Below are 15,135 nucleotides of genomic sequence, written 5' to 3' on the forward strand. Positions count from 1 at the left end.
GATTGTTCCAGAAAGTGTATTTGGGTGGAACTGGAGTACAGAGCAGAACTTGGAGCCACGTGAGAAAAGGCCAGAAATGGGGGGTGCTCCCCCCCTCTTCTGAGACTGAGAGGCTGGAACCTGATCCTGGGGCAGGGTTGGCTCCAGGACCCTTCTGGGGATGTGTAGGGCAGGGGCAAGGAGCCAGGCATCGGGGCAGAGGCTGAGGCAGCTGGAAGCCAGGGGTCACGGAGAGTCTGGGTTCCAAGTATCAGCGCTAAGTGGCTATGCTGACGATTCTGCAGCCCCTCACACCCTGTCACGGGGAAGACATTGTCCTTGAGGTATCGGTGGTCCCACAAAAGGCAAGGAAAGCTCTCGAGGGACCACTCAGGCCTCATAAGCCCATCGACGCTGGGCAGCAGGCAGGATTCCAGCAGCTGTGGGGATGCGGGATGCCAGAGTGGCCACCACCTGGGCAGCTGAGGCCAAACCATGTAGGAAGGCAGGCAGGAGACCCTTCTCGGGAGGGAGAGGACTTCCCTAAGTTCAGATGACCCGGGGAGGGCCCAACTAGACTTGAGAAGGTAGTCCCCTGGAGGGGATCGGAAGGAAGGGACCAGACTGGGAGGCTGTGGAAGCTGAGGTGTCAGGTGCAGGGCTCGGGCAGCAATGAGTCAAGTGCCACCTGGCCCTCCCCTCCCCCAGGTGGCCACAAGAATTGCCGGTCCCCAGGGGAGGTTCACGTTGATCCTCATCCCCCTCTCATCATCAGCTGCCTCGGTAGGAACCCAGAGTGTGGGGGGGTGGGGGCATCCCAGGAGGATCACAGGTGTTGGGTATCCAACTGGGGCAGCTCAGGGGGCTGATCAGGAGCCTTCTTTTCTGAAGTGTCTGCATCCTTCTGGTCACCAGCTGGGGCTGGAACAGGGGCGTCATCTGGAAATAGAGGGAGGCGATGGTAGCACTAGGCACTCCAGCTCCTTCCTCCCTCAGACCCAAGAATGGGCCACAGCTCCCTCCCCCCCGGGGTGCCCAGGCTCCCCCATCCCCAGCACCTGTGTCCGGGTGGAACTGGAGCTGTCCCTCTGGGCCAGGGGCTGGGCTGTTCTGGTTTTGTTGTTGCTGTTTTCTTTGTTCCATTTGCAGAACAGCCTGCAATAGGCAGGGGAGATTGCACAGGCAAGAGGGGATAAGGCCAGGTCTCCATGGCAACTTGCTAAGTGGTCCTGAACCCAGCTTTTTTTTTTTTTTTTTTCTCCTCTCTCACCAAGAGTTGGCTTCATAGCTTGGGTCAGACTTTGGGACAGAGAAGACTTCACTGAACCCTTGCTGAGTCTAACCTCCTCCTCCCTGCTTGGCCTCCCAACCACCTCCACCACCACTCTCCTGCTTAGAGCTGCACTGCCCTTATCCAACATGGCACCCAGAGCTGTCAGGGATGGAGACATCTGCCCTTACTCAAGATGGCAGCCACTGCCTGAACATCTACTAGTGATGAACAAAGTGGCTGCAGGCCTTCCCAGCCTCTGGACACACAAGGACAAAGGCCACCAGTGCTCAGAGAATGGGCCCAGCCTCCCTGGCCAGTCACCTGCTGCAACTCTCTCTTCTGGGCCTCCAGGCGGCCCTGAGAGCGCCCTAGGGCCTCCGTCTCCTGGCTGAGGCGCTGTGCCTTGGCATTCAGCTCTGCCTCCCGGGCAGCCAGCTCCTCCTCAAAACGCCTTAGTTCCTCCTCCGTGTAGGCAGGGTGCATCTCCACTGTCTGCAAGGAGGTGGGGGAAGGGGCCATCAGCAGGGTCAGGTCAGCCTTGGCCCACCCCCATTGGGTTGGAGGGGGTTTCAGATAACAGAGGTTTGGGGGAGGCTGGGAGGCCCAGGATACATATGCCAATGGAAGGGATCTGAGGGGAAGCTGAGGAGGGTGATAAAGACCCAGAGAAAGGGGAGAACAGAGATGTAGAGGGGGACAGAGACAGAACCCAGAGATAGAAGGAGGCAGAGACCCAGAGAGTTCAGAGAAGAGGTCAGAAACCCAGAAAGAAGGGTTAGAGCCAGGGGAGAGAGGTTTCAGGACTCAGATAATCCTCCATGGCCTCACCTCCCAGCCCTCCCCGGTGTCCCCAAACTCCTTCCTCTGGGTGGATGCGAGGAACTCCTCCAGGGTTACAAGACGGTCCTGGTTGGTGTCCACCTGGGGAGCCAGGGTAAGTGACAGAGTTGATCCTCACTTCGCCCCTGCCCCCACCCTCCCCATGACCACCAGCCCCTCTACTCCCATCTCACATTCTTCATCACGTGCTCCCTCATACGAAGCCGCTCCTCCTCCATCTCCCGCATGTCATCTTCTTCATTCTTTGGGTCATACACCTTCTCCAGCTGCACCAGGGTCAAGCGAGAGGCAGGACATATTGAGGGGTCCAGAGCAACCTCTCACCTAGGCTACTCATCCACACAACCAGGCAACTTAAACTCCCAGAAGTCCTTGGGGGCACCTGGCCTCTCCTGGTAGCCTGTGTTTGCCCCAGAGGCTGCTGGGAGTTGTACTTTCCCCTGAGTTCACACCCAGGGAACTCCTGTGAGGGGATGCACAGCTGATGTGGGCAGCCTCTGCACCCATGGCTTCCAAAATGCTCACCTCCTTGGTGAAGAGGGCCTCTAGCTCTTGTTCATCCAGGACACCATCACTGTTGATATCTGAGGGGAAGACAACAATGTATCTTGGGGGACTGAGTATAGGATGGGTCAGGTCTCTGAGGGACCTAGCAGAGAAGGAACTGGGTGCTGATGTGGGCTCTGTTATTACAGCACAGGTATCTTTAGGTCTCCAACAATAGAATGACATCCTTCAGAGTTCAGTGCCCCATTGGCTCATTGCTAGGACAGCCCAGGTCCCTACCAACCAGGGTCCCAAGAATGGAATAAATGAAGGTGGACTTTACCAGGACTGTTCTTAGGGGTGGTTGTCATGCAGGACAACTTGATCTCTAACACCTGGCAATCTGGGTGCAGGATCAACCCCTCTGCCCTGGATGCAGGGGTGTCAGAGGCCTCTGCTTCCTAGAGAAACAAGCCAGAGGAACCTCTTCCTGCCACCCAGCTTGTACAGCTCCAGTGCTCCAGGCTTCTCAGCCAAGTGAGCTATGCTAACTGTCCTCCTTCCCCTGCTGCCTCAGGTCAGCTTCCACACTGGTCCTTCAGAGATGGCCAGTAACCTTGACCTTGCAAATCCAATGGTTAATTTTTTTTTTTTAAAGATTTTATTTTTAAGCAATCTCCACACCGAGAGTGGGCCTCAAACTTACAACCCTGCAATCAAGAGTCACATGCTCCACTGACTGAGCCAGCTAGGCGCCCTGCCAATGGTTAATTTTTAACTTGTATTTTATTGGACTTTCTGCCTTTGGCTTCCAGAACATCATTCTCTCCTCTCAGGTGCTCCTCATTCTCCTTTGTTGGCTCTGTCCTCCTCCTGAATGCTACATATTGCTGTGCCCCAAGGCTCAGGCCTGGGACCTCTTGTCCACCTAATCTTTGAATCCAACATGATAGCCACTAGACACACAGGCTATTTATTTTACTTATTTTTAAAGATTTTTATTTGTTTATTCATAAGACACACAAAGAGAGGCAGAGATACCGGTAATGGGGGAAGCAGGCTCCCTGCAGGAAGCCTGATGTGGACCCCAGGATCATGACCTGAGAGCCAAAGGCAGACCTCAATCACTGAGCCACCCAGGTGCCCTGATAGGCCATTTAAATTTAAATCGATTGGGCAGTCCGGGTGGCTCAGCAGTTTAGCACGGCCTTCAGCCCAGGGTGTGATCCTGGAGACCCAGATACATGGAGCCTGTTTCTCCCTCTGCCTGTATCTCTGCCTGCCCTCCCGCCCCCCCCCCCCATGTGTGTGTGTGTGTCTTTCATGAATAAATAAAATCTTTTTTTTTTTTTTTTTTTTTTTTTTTTTTTTATTATTTATTTATGATAGGCACACAGTGAGAGAGAGAGGCAGAGACACAGGCAGAGGGAGAAGCAGGCTCCATGCACCGGGAGCCCGACGTGGGATTCGATCCTGGGTCTCCAGGATCGCGCCCTGGGCCAAAGGCAGGCGCCAAACCGCTGCGCCACCCAGGGATCCCGAATAAATAAAATCTTAAAAAAAAATTTTTTAAAACGATCAAGATAAAAATTTCAGTTTATCAGTCCCACTTGTTACAGGTCAAGCATTCCGTGGCCACATGTAGCCAGTGGCTGCCATATTGGTGGCACAGAACATTTTCATCATTACAAAGAGTGTGATTGGCCAGCACTTCTTTGTATGGGTTGCTCTAGGCCCTCAGCTTCCAGTGCCATCAACACTGATATCTAACTGCCAACTCTCCTCTCCATGTAAGTGTCCAACAGACACCTCCAATTTAGCACGAATGGACCTAGTTCCCAATCTTCCCATAGGCTTGCTCTTCCCTCTTCATCCTTCCAGTTGCTCAAGTGAAATACCTTGGAGTCACACTTGACCCTTCTGTTCGCTTATAATTCTCATCCAGTCCATCTATGAGTCCTACCACCTTGACCTTCAAGATAAATCCAGAATCCAAACACTTCTCCCTCCTTCCCATGGTGCAGTCACTAGCTTCTCTGGCCTTCTCCTGGCTTTGGCCCTCACACATACAGCCTATCCTCCACACAGCAGACAGCTGGGTTATTATGTCGGCCCTTAAGGCAGGTGGTATCACATCCCAGAGAGAATAAAATCCAAATTCCTTAACCCAGCTGGATGGCTCTGAGCAATCTGGTTGCTGTTACCTTGAAAACCCAGGTTCACTCTTCCCCTGTGGGTATTTGTTGTTCCCTCTGCCTAGAACGTGCTACTCTCAAATATCTGCAAGGCTCAGACTCTCACCTCATTAAAGTCTAGGTTTAAACGTCATCTCTCTAGAACTGTACTGTTCAGGGACGTCTGGGTGGCTCAGTGCTTGAGCGTCTGCCTTTGGCTGAGATTGTGATCCTGGGGTCATGGGATCAAGTTCCGCCTCAGGCTTCCTGCGTGGAGCCTGCTTCTCCCTCTGCCTGTGTCTCTGCCTCTCTCTCTCAGTGCCTCTCATGAATAAATAAATAGAACCTTAAAAAAAAAAAATAGAACTGCACTGTCCGGTAGAGCCACTAGCCACAGGGGTCACATGAAATTTAAATTAATAACAGCCAAATACAATGAAAACTTGGGGTCCTTGACATGATGCTAAATCAAATAAGCTGGTCCCAAGCAAGACAAACGCTGTATGATTCCATTTATATGAAGTAGCTAGAATAATCCAGTTCACAGAGACGGCACCAAGAAGAGAGGTGGCTGGGGGCTGGTAGGGGAGGAGTAACAGGGAGTTGGTGATTAACAGAGTTTTCATTTTGAGAGGATGAAAAAAGGGTCACCTGAGTGGCTCAGTTAGTTAAGAGTCTGCCTTTGGTTCAGGTCACGATCTCGGGGTCTCGGGATCCAGCCCCATGTCAGGCTCTCTGCTCAGTGGGGGTCTGCCTCTCCTTCTCCCTCTGCCCCTCCCCTTCCTCATGCTCTTTCTCTCTCTAATATATAAATAAAATCTTTATATTAAAAAAAAAAAGGATGAAAAGAATTCTTGAGATGGGTTGCCCAACAATATGAGTGTCCTTAACATTACTGACTTATACACTTAAATATGGCTGAAGATGAGACATTTTATGTTAAGTGTATTTTACCATAATTACATATTTAAAAAAAATTCAGGTCTCAAAACTAAAAAAAGAATTCAATTCCTCGTTATATTTCAAGAGCTCAGTAGCCACATGGGGCTGGTATATGATACATTCTAGGCCTTAAGCCCCTCTATCCTCTTTTCCATGGTACTTATCACTTATCACGCCCGAGATGCTATTATCGAACCCACTTCATTGACTGTGGAATACAACCCCCCGCCCCCATTTTATTATCCCTAAGACCAGGGGGCATCTTGTCATCGGTGGTGTGTTAGTTTAATGGGCACCTTATGGAAAAATTCTAGAATAGCTTACACTATCCAGTTTTTTAGACTCTGAAATACAGAGTTCTCTGTTTGCATGATCACTGGCTATGTGAGAGGGGGGAATCTTTGTTTTGTTCACAGTAGATCCACAGGGTTTCTGTGAAGCTTGGTCTTTAGAGGGAACTTAGTAAATGTTCACTGAATGAATGAAGCAGAGCCTGGTTAGCTCTGTCGTGCTTGCAGCTTCTGGGTCAGTGTCCTAGGCATAGCTGGGGGCAGGGGAGGGGTTGGCAACCCTGGGTTAGGTTGCTAGAGAGGAGGAGAATGAAGGGAGATGTGCCTCTGAACCACCAGAAAAGGTGCTTCTAAGTCCCTGGAGGCTGGCTTATTAGGGAGCAGCTCACTTTTGGCAATAGGGCTTCTGGCAGGGACCAGGGATTTTGGGCTACTGTGGGAGAGGGGCCCAGCCTGGCCAAGCCTGGATAGCTCAGTTTGCGGATATCAGTCCTGAGAACTGAGAAGTCTGGTGTATTCCAGAATAGAGGCCTAGCTCTTCTACAGAAGATCCTAGCAATGGGGAGGGGTGCAGCCTTCTAGACCAACAGGAGGGATGGGATCAGACCTCTTTGGCCTGCCTAAGCACCACTGAGATGGGGAGATCTCTTTTTAGTACTCAGGTCCCGGAAAGGACAGAACCTCAGGGTTCAGCCCAGGTCTTGGGGCTCCTCCCCACCTTACCATGCAGTATGAAGAAGGTCTTAGGGTTAAACCTGTTGGGGTCCAATCCATCCAGCTCCTCCCACACCTCCTTCAACTGGGCTTGGCTGCCCTGTGGAGGCGAGAGCCAGGGGCTCATGAGCAAGAAGTCTAAGTCCCCCCCATCCCTCAAATGTCATTTCCCTCAAGCAAGAAAACTAAAATAAATAAATAATTAAAAATTAAAAAAACCCTGCAAGTCCCAGCAGCCCCAGGGGTGGCTGGGCATATTTAAAGGGACTTTTGACCTCAGGGTCTGCTGGGAATTGTAATTGTTTAACTACTTTCTCCTCTTGCAGTGCTTGGAGAGTTGGACTTCATGGGGGGTAGGCACATATAGGGGTTCTTACAGGTACATTGACTTTGGGGTGCTCTCGGTGCCGGCGCTGTTGTTCTTCTAGCTTCCTCTCTGCCTCCTTGCGCTGCTCCTCACCCAGTGACTCCAGATAACGGCGTCTCTCGTGTTCCTTGAGCATCTCGTAGCGTTTGAACTCTTCATGATGGGCCGCATCATACTGCGCCAGGTCCCGGGTGGCCTGGGAAAAGATAGACCGCCATTCTCATCCCACTGCCATGCCCAGGCCCTAATTTCAACCTCCAAATTCCGGCCCTCAGCCTTAAATCTGGTCAGGGGCTGCCCCAACCTCCACCCAGTCCTGGGTTCCATGTCCTGAGCTCACTTCTTGATCTCTATGACCTACTCTTGCCCCATAACACAGCTGCCTCTATTTGTTCAGAAGAGATTAGAATGGTTACACAATAACAACTTTTCTTTTTAAGTTTATTTATTTAAGTAATCTCTATACCCAACATGAGGCTCGAACTCCCAACCCTCTGATATCAAGGGCCCCATGGTCTTGTGACTGAGCCAGCCAAGCACCCCTACATGGTAACAACATCAACCTATCTCTTTCAAGTCCTCTGCAATCTCAGGATCTTGGGGGAATAGGGGCACCTGGCTGGCTCAGTTGGTGGAGCATGCGACTCTTGATCTTGGGGTTGTGAGTTCGAGCCCCACACTGAGTATAGAGATTACCTAAAATACATAAAATAAAATAAATATTTTGGAGAAATAAACAGTAAGAAACACACTTAAGAGATGGACTTAATAGGGAAAGCAGTCCAGCTAGGTGATAAAGAATGCTAGGTCTCTAATTACTCTGCCCAGGGTTCAAATCCAGACTCTGCTGTGTGAACAAATCCCACCAGGCTGTGTGATCTTGGGCAAGTTACTCAGCTTCACTGTGCCTCAGTTGCTTCCTCTGTAAGCTGGAGATAGCAATACGGCACTCAGTTGAATAGTATCCCCCCCACCCTCAATTCATGTCCACTCAGAATGTCGGAATGTGAACTCATTTGGAAATAGGATCTTTGTAGATTTACCTAGTTACCATGAGGTCCTACCAGATTAGAGTAGGCCGAAAACCCAAGTGAGTGGTGTCTTTGTAAGGGAGACTATAGAGAAGATACAGAGAGACACAACAAGAACACCATGGAGGCAGAGGCTGGAGCAATGGGCTTACACAATGCAGAATGCTGGCAGCCTCTAGAATCTGGAAGAAGTAAGAAGTGGGTTCTTTCCTATAGCTTCTTCTTCTTCTTCTTTTTTTTTTTTTTTAAGATTTTATTTATTTATTTATGAGAGACACAGAGAGAGATGCAGAGACATAGGCAGAGGGAGAAGCAGGCTCCCTGTGGGGAGCCCAATGCGGGACTTGATCCCAGGACCCTAGGATCATGCCCTGAGCCACCTGAGCGTCCCCTTCCCTATAGCTTCTAAAGAGAGTACAGCTCTGCCAAAAACTTGGTTTTGGCTCCGTGATACTGATTTTGGACTTCAGGCCTCCAAAACTGTGAGAGAATATGTTTCTGTCTTATTTATTTATTTATTTATTTATTTATTTATTTATTTATTTATTTCTTAAAAAGTAATCTCTATAACCCAACATGGGGCTCAAACTCACAACCCTGAGATCAGGTCACACATTCTACAGCCAGGAACCCCACATTTCTGCTGTGCTAAGCCACTGAGCCAATGGTAACTTGTAACAGCAGCCATAGCAAATTAACACACCCAGGAAGATCCTTCTTGGCTTCTGATCTACGCTGTACAATAATTTCAAGTTGTTTTAAGCTACTAAATTCGTGGTAATTTGTTACAGGAAAGCATAGGAAACTAACGTAGCTGTTGTATTAGGAACAGGTTCTCAACCTGAGGTGACTGGTCCACAGGAGACCGTTGTCAATGTCTGAGGACATTTTTGGTCGTCACAGCGAGGCTGGCTCTACAGGTATCAATTGGTTAGAGAGCAGGGATGTGGCTAAACATCATACAATGCACAGATACCCCCACAACAAAGAATTATCTGGCCCCAAACATCAAGAATGATGAGTTGAGAAGTCCTGCTGATAAGCTTGGAAGGCAGAAGCAGGGAACCCAGTGAGGAAGCGGTTATGAGAAATGATGGGAGTTGAAACTAGGAGAATGACAGTGGGGCTGGAAAAAAGTAGAATGTTCTGTAATGTTCTGGAAACGACTAGTAAAAAAAACAAAAAACAAAAAACAAAAACAAACAAACAAACAAACAAAAAACCAAAAAACCCGACCTGAGGCTCACAGACTGAGCCCAATGCCAGGAAGAGCCTCGAATGGCTGCTATTATCTTTTTGGCCACTAGATAGAGCTCCAGTAGGCCAGAGAAGCAGAGCTCAGTCCTAGTGGTGGCTGGCTCTGGCTTTGTCCTGGCGGTGCAGGGGACCCCTGGAATGAAAGTGAGCAGGGGAGAAGCAGAGGCAGGTCTGGGCATCCCCTTCAACTCCCCACCCCCAGCGCCCTTGTCCTTCCCCTTGAGGCTGGGCTGGAGATCCCATATCTCAGGGAAGGACTCTATTAGTTCCTACAGCCTCGATAACAAATTATACATTTGGTGGCTTAAAATAACACACACTCGGGGGCACCTGGCTGGCTTAGTCTGCCAGGCATGCAACTCTTTTTTTTTTTTTTTTTAAAGGTTTTATTTATTTATTCATGAGAGACACAGAGACAGAGAGAGGCAGAGACACAGGCAGAGGGAGAAGCAGGCTCCATGCACCGGGAGCCCGACGTGGGATTCGATCCCGGGTCTCCAGGATCGCGCCCTGGGCCAAAGGCAGGCGCCAAACCGCTGCGCCACCCAGGGACCCCAGGCATGCAACTCTTGATCTCAAGGTTGTGAGTTCAAGCCCCACACTGGGTGTGGAGCCTAGTAAAAAAGGAAGAAAGAAAGAAAAAATAAAACGAAATAATATGCATTTATTATTTTATAGTACAGAGGCTAGAGATGTGAAATTAGTTTCACGTCGCTCACATTGCAGTGGTGGCCAAACTGTACTCCCTCTGGAGACTAGGGGACAATCCCTTTCTTTGCCTCTTCTAGTTTCTAGAGCTGCCTTCCATCCTTGCAGCTTCTTCCTCCACCTGCAAAGCCAGCAGTGGAGCATCTTGCCTCGGTGGTCACAATGCCACCTCCTACTGCGGTCAAATCTCCCTCTGAGATGACATGTAGGGCCCACCTGGGTAACCCACAAGCTCAAGACTCTCAGCTTATGATTAAAATCTCTTTTGCCAGGTGAGGTCAGGTACCACAGGTTCCACAGATTAGGATGTGTAGGGTGTGACATCTTTGGTCGGGGGGCATTATTCTGCCGCTCACGAGGACACAGGGGGGACAGCCTCCCCCTTCCCCCAAATCATATGGGAAGGGCAAAGCCAAGATCCCTGAGAAGGGATCTGAAACCAGGTCTGGGGAACGCCTGGTGGCTTAGTGGTTGAGCGTCTGCCATCGGTTCAGTGCGTGATCCTGGAATCCAGGCTCGAGTCCCGCATCGGGCTCCATGGAGCCTGCTTCTCCTTCTGCCTGTGTCTCTGCCTCTCTCTCTCTGTGTCTCCCATGAATAAATAAATAAATCTTAAAAAAAAAAAAAAAGAAAAAAGATACCAGGTCTGAATGGAGCTCAGCCCCATCCTGCCTATACCTTCAAGTCCACAGAGAGAATATGGGGAGGGCTTTTGGGCACCACCTGGGCCTCTGCAGCCACCAGCCTCAGAGAACACCAGGCAGGGCTGGGTGGGCTCATGTCCCAGGCTCCATTCCCTTCTCCCCTTCCACAAAGCCTCTTTTTATCCTCTGCCTGTAGGCCCCCCCTCACACTACCGTCTGGATCAGCAGCTCCAGGTCCCGGGCCTCAAAGGTGTGCTGATTCTGAGGGTCCAGGTGTTCAAACTGCTTCAGGAGGCTCAGGTGATCCAACTGTACATCTGGATGAGGGAGAAGTATTTAAAACAAAACAAAACAAAAACTCACGGAATGTTCTTTCTTTCAAAATCCCTATTGTGGGCTAGATGTGCTCTAAAGGAGTCATAGAGTGCCCTGGGAAAACCCAGAAGATGGCCTGAACGAGCCAGAGGCAATCAGAGAGGGCTTTTAGGAGGTGATGCCACAACTGATTCCGCTGCTTAAAATAACAATAACCATAATAATGATTAATGTGTATTGAGCACCCACTATATGCCAGGCTCTGCTTGAAACACATTCAATACAGTAATGCATTTACTTTTCACAAAAATCTTATGACAGAGATTCTATGATTATCTCTATTTTATGTATGTGAAAACTGAGGCCCAGAGAAGTGTCTTGGTCACCACTAATCTAGGAAGTGGCAGGGGCAGTAGTAGAAGCAGTTGCTGGGCTCCAGGGCACATAAACTCAAGCCCTGTTACCATTTTTTTGTGTTTTTTTTGTTTTGTTTTGTTTTGTTTTTTAAGATTTCATCTATTTATTCATCAGAGAGAGAGAGAGAGAGTCAGAGACACAAGCAGAGAGTCAGAGACACAAGCACAAGAGAGTCAGAGACACAAGCACAAGATCCGGGTCTCCAGGATCACACCCTGGGCTGAAGACGGCGCTAAACCGCTGAGCCACCAGGGCTGCCCCCCTGTTACCAGTTTAATTACACACCCTGAAACCCATTTGTTGGAATCCTAACCCCTAGGACTCCAGAATGCGACTTCACTGACAGAGGGGGTCTTCCCAGAAGTGATCAAGTTACAATGAGATCACAGGGTGGACCGAAATCCAATAGGACCCAAATCCCTTATAAAATGGAATATTTGGGGATGCCAATTGGCTCAGTGGTTGAGCATCTGCCTTTGGCTCAGGTGGTGATTCCAGGGTTCTGGGATCGAGTCCCTGCAGAGAACCTGTTTCTCCCTCTGCCTGTGTCTCTGCTGTGTGTGTGTGTGTGTGTGTGTGTGTGTGTGATGAATAAATAAAATCTTTAAAAAAAAAAGGGAAAATTTGAACACACAGGAAAGACAATTGGTGGAAGTCGGCCATCTACGAGGCAAAGGGAGAGACTCAGAACAGACCACTGTTAGAAGGCACCAATCTTGCCATAACTTGATCTTGGACTTCTGGCCTCCAGGGCTTGAGGCAATAGATCTCTGTTGCTAAAGCCACCCGCCCCCGTCTACGGTACTTGGTTACAGCAGCCTTAGCAAAGTCATGCAACCTTCCTGTATGAGACCCTCTTGGAACAGGACCCTGCTCACGCAGCACCTGTGGCATCTGGAAGTTTCCAAGCAGTAAAGAAGGGGTGGGGTTGCCAAGACGGAAGGGCGAGAACATGCACTCAACAGTCAGGCATTGACCAGACACACATCCCCCAAGGCCTCCAGATGTGAGTCAGGACCAGGCCGGCCTCCAGTGGCTACCGGTCTTGTGAGGGGTAAGAGACACAGGCAGCTGGGATCTTGAGCACCTGGGTGACCCCGGAAACATCTCTGGCCGGGCTGAGCCCAGAGGAGGGACATGCACTCAGGACACAGACATGGATCAGATTTCACGATGCAGGGACACCTGCGTGGTTCAGTGGTTGAGCATCTGCCTTTTGGCTCAGGGCGTGATCCCAGGGTCCTAGGATTGAGTCCCGCATCAGGCTCCCCACAGGGAGCCTGCTTCTCCCTTTGCCTATGTCTCTGCCTGTGTCTCTCATGAATAAATAAAATCTTAAAAAAAAAAACAAAAAAGGGGATCCCTGGGTGGCGCAGCGGTTTAGCGCCTGCCTTTGGCCCAGGGCGTGATCCTGGAGACCCGGGATCGAATCCCACATCAGGCTCCCGGTGCATGGAGCCTGCTTCTCCCTCTGCCTATGTCTCTGCCTCTCTCTCTCTCTCTCTGTGACTATCATAAATAAATGAAAAAAAAAAAAAAAAAAAGATTTCATGATGCATTATTTATTTATGTGACAGACATGTGCTGAGCCCCCCATCCCCTGTACTGGGCCTCACATGGTCCCAGCAAGGTGGACACAACCAGAAGCAGACAGCAATGGGATCGGTTCCCCTCGCCCCCAGCACTCAGGAAAGAGAGAGACAACAATCACAGGATGAACACAAGGACCACAAGTCTGAAACGAATGGAGCCTCCTTCAGGCAACACCAAGGGTAGGACCCTCTGAAGTGGTGCCATCTGAGCTGAGATCGAAGCTCAGCCAGTCACGAAAAGAGCCCTAAAAAAGAATGTCCCAGGCAGAGGGAAGCACATGGGCCAAGGTCCAGAGGGGACAGAGCCACGCTGCACACCAGTGTTACTAAAAATGCTGACATGAGAGGGTCTAGAGAGGGCACCTGTGAAGGGAGGGGCAGAGCAGCAGTGATGGCTGTGGATTTGGGCCTGGGAGCACTGGGGAGCCATGGTGGGTTCTAAGCGGAGGAGGGACAGGATGTGGACTGGGTGCTATAGTGGGCTGCATAATGGCCCCCAAGATGCCCACGCCCTAAACCCTGGAACCTGTGAATATGAGATCTCTTGTGGCAAAAGGGACTTTGCAGATGTGATTAAGTTAAGGATCCTGAGATGGGGAGATTGTCCCGGCTTTCCCAGGAGAACTGATGTAATCACAAGGGTCCCTCTAAGAGGGAGGTGGGGGTGGCTGGGTGGCTCAGTCAGTGAAGTGTCCAACTCTTGATTTCAGCTCAGGTCATGATCTCAGGGTCATGAGATCAAGCCCCCTGAGCTGGGTTCCAAGCTCAGCACAGAGCCTGCTTCCTTTCTTCCTCTGCCCCTCCCCCTATTCATGCCCTCAGAGCTCTCGTGCTCTCTCTCTCAAATAAATAAATTAATTAAAAAAAAAAAAAAAAAGAGGGAGGCACAGGGGGACCCGACTACTGTAGAAGGCCACGAGATGGCTGAATACAAAGGCTACTCGGCCAACCTTGAGAATGTAGGAAGGGGCCACCTGCCAAGGAATGCAGCTCTAGCAGGTGGAAAAGACAAGGCAACAAACTCTCCCCTAGAGCCTCTGGGAGGAATGCAGCCCCACTGACACTTTGATTTTCACTGAGTGAAACTGATTTCAGATTCTGACCTCCCGAGTGTAAGGATATCAGTATGTGCTGTTTTAAGCCACTATATTCATGGTAACTTGCTACAGTGGCCAAAGGAAACTGCTACAGGTGTTAACAGGATCCCCCTGGCTGCTGATGAGGTATAAGGGGTGGGGTGGGTGGGGAAATAGGACATAAAGCAGGGGTGGGAGCAGGGAGTCCAAGGAGGAGGTGACTGTGTGATCCAAGCAGGATCCAATGGGCAGCAATGGATGTGCAAACTGGTCACTCTGGAGATGCTTTGAGTTGGTGAAGGAACAAATACTGAAGCACACAGCTTTTATCGTGATGGACACAATCGGAAGCAAATTCATAGGAAGTATTTTTCTCATTAGTGACAAAGGATGTTGAATTTATTAGAGATCAAATCAGACTCTGAAGCTAGTAATTAAAACAGCAGGACAGAGAAGGTGTGGGTCCGTACTCAGGCTGGCTTGGTCACCTTAGAGCTCCAGCACCTGCCTGATGCTCAGCACACAGCAGGACTTGTGACATGTTTGGCGAACGGATGGGTGGAGTCAGGTAGACTTGAAAACAGGGGTGCCTGGGTGGCTCAGTCGGTTAAGCATCTGACTTTGGATCTTGGGGTCCTGGGATCGAGCCCCACATTGGACTCCATGCTCAGAGGGGAGTCTGCTTCTCCTTCTCTCTCTGCCCTTCCCACCCCATTCATGTTCTCTCTCTCTCTCTTTCTCTCTCAAATAAATAATCTTAAAAAAAAAAAAAAAAGAAATGAAAACAAAGCCCAGCTCTCCTACTAACCCTCAAAGCCATCCACCAACACTCAGTGTCCCCATCCATAACACAAGGTGTCAGGAGATGAAAGGACAGGCCTAGGTCAATCTCAAGAGAGGGGGCACGTTCTTACATTTTGTCACACACGGTACCAGAACATACCACAGAGCTATATAGTAAGTATAACACCACGGTCCACAGTAGCCAAAGGGTGCAAACAATCCAGATACCCATCAACTGACGAATGGA

At 50.0% G+C, this 15,135-nt stretch overlaps 1 protein-coding gene across 2 annotated transcripts in view; it reads right to left on the reverse strand.

The window, feature by feature from the left end:
* The window catches only part of NUCB1 (nucleobindin 1), a 22,516-nt gene continuing 7,381 nt past the window's right edge, over positions 1-15,135 (reverse strand). For both annotated transcript variants that reach the window (XM_025424355.3, XM_049093882.1), the window contains exons 5-13: positions 10,919-11,022; positions 7,076-7,261; positions 6,708-6,798; positions 2,618-2,676; positions 2,266-2,358; positions 2,081-2,173; positions 1,574-1,744; positions 1,038-1,134; positions 1-918 (exon numbers count right to left, since the gene is read on the reverse strand). In XM_025424355.3, coding sequence (XP_025280140.1) covers positions 806-918; positions 1,038-1,134; positions 1,574-1,744; positions 2,081-2,173; positions 2,266-2,358; positions 2,618-2,676; positions 6,708-6,798; positions 7,076-7,261; positions 10,919-11,022 — 1,007 coding nt within the window. In that variant the 3' untranslated portion in view covers positions 1-805. The remainder of the gene's footprint in view (positions 919-1,037; positions 1,135-1,573; positions 1,745-2,080; positions 2,174-2,265; positions 2,359-2,617; positions 2,677-6,707; positions 6,799-7,075; positions 7,262-10,918; positions 11,023-15,135) is intronic.

The sequence above is a fragment of the Canis lupus genome, chromosome 1, assembly GCF_003254725.2.
Source record: "Canis lupus dingo isolate Sandy chromosome 1, ASM325472v2, whole genome shotgun sequence".
In the NCBI taxonomy this organism is placed as follows: Eukaryota; Metazoa; Chordata; class Mammalia; order Carnivora; family Canidae; genus Canis; species Canis lupus.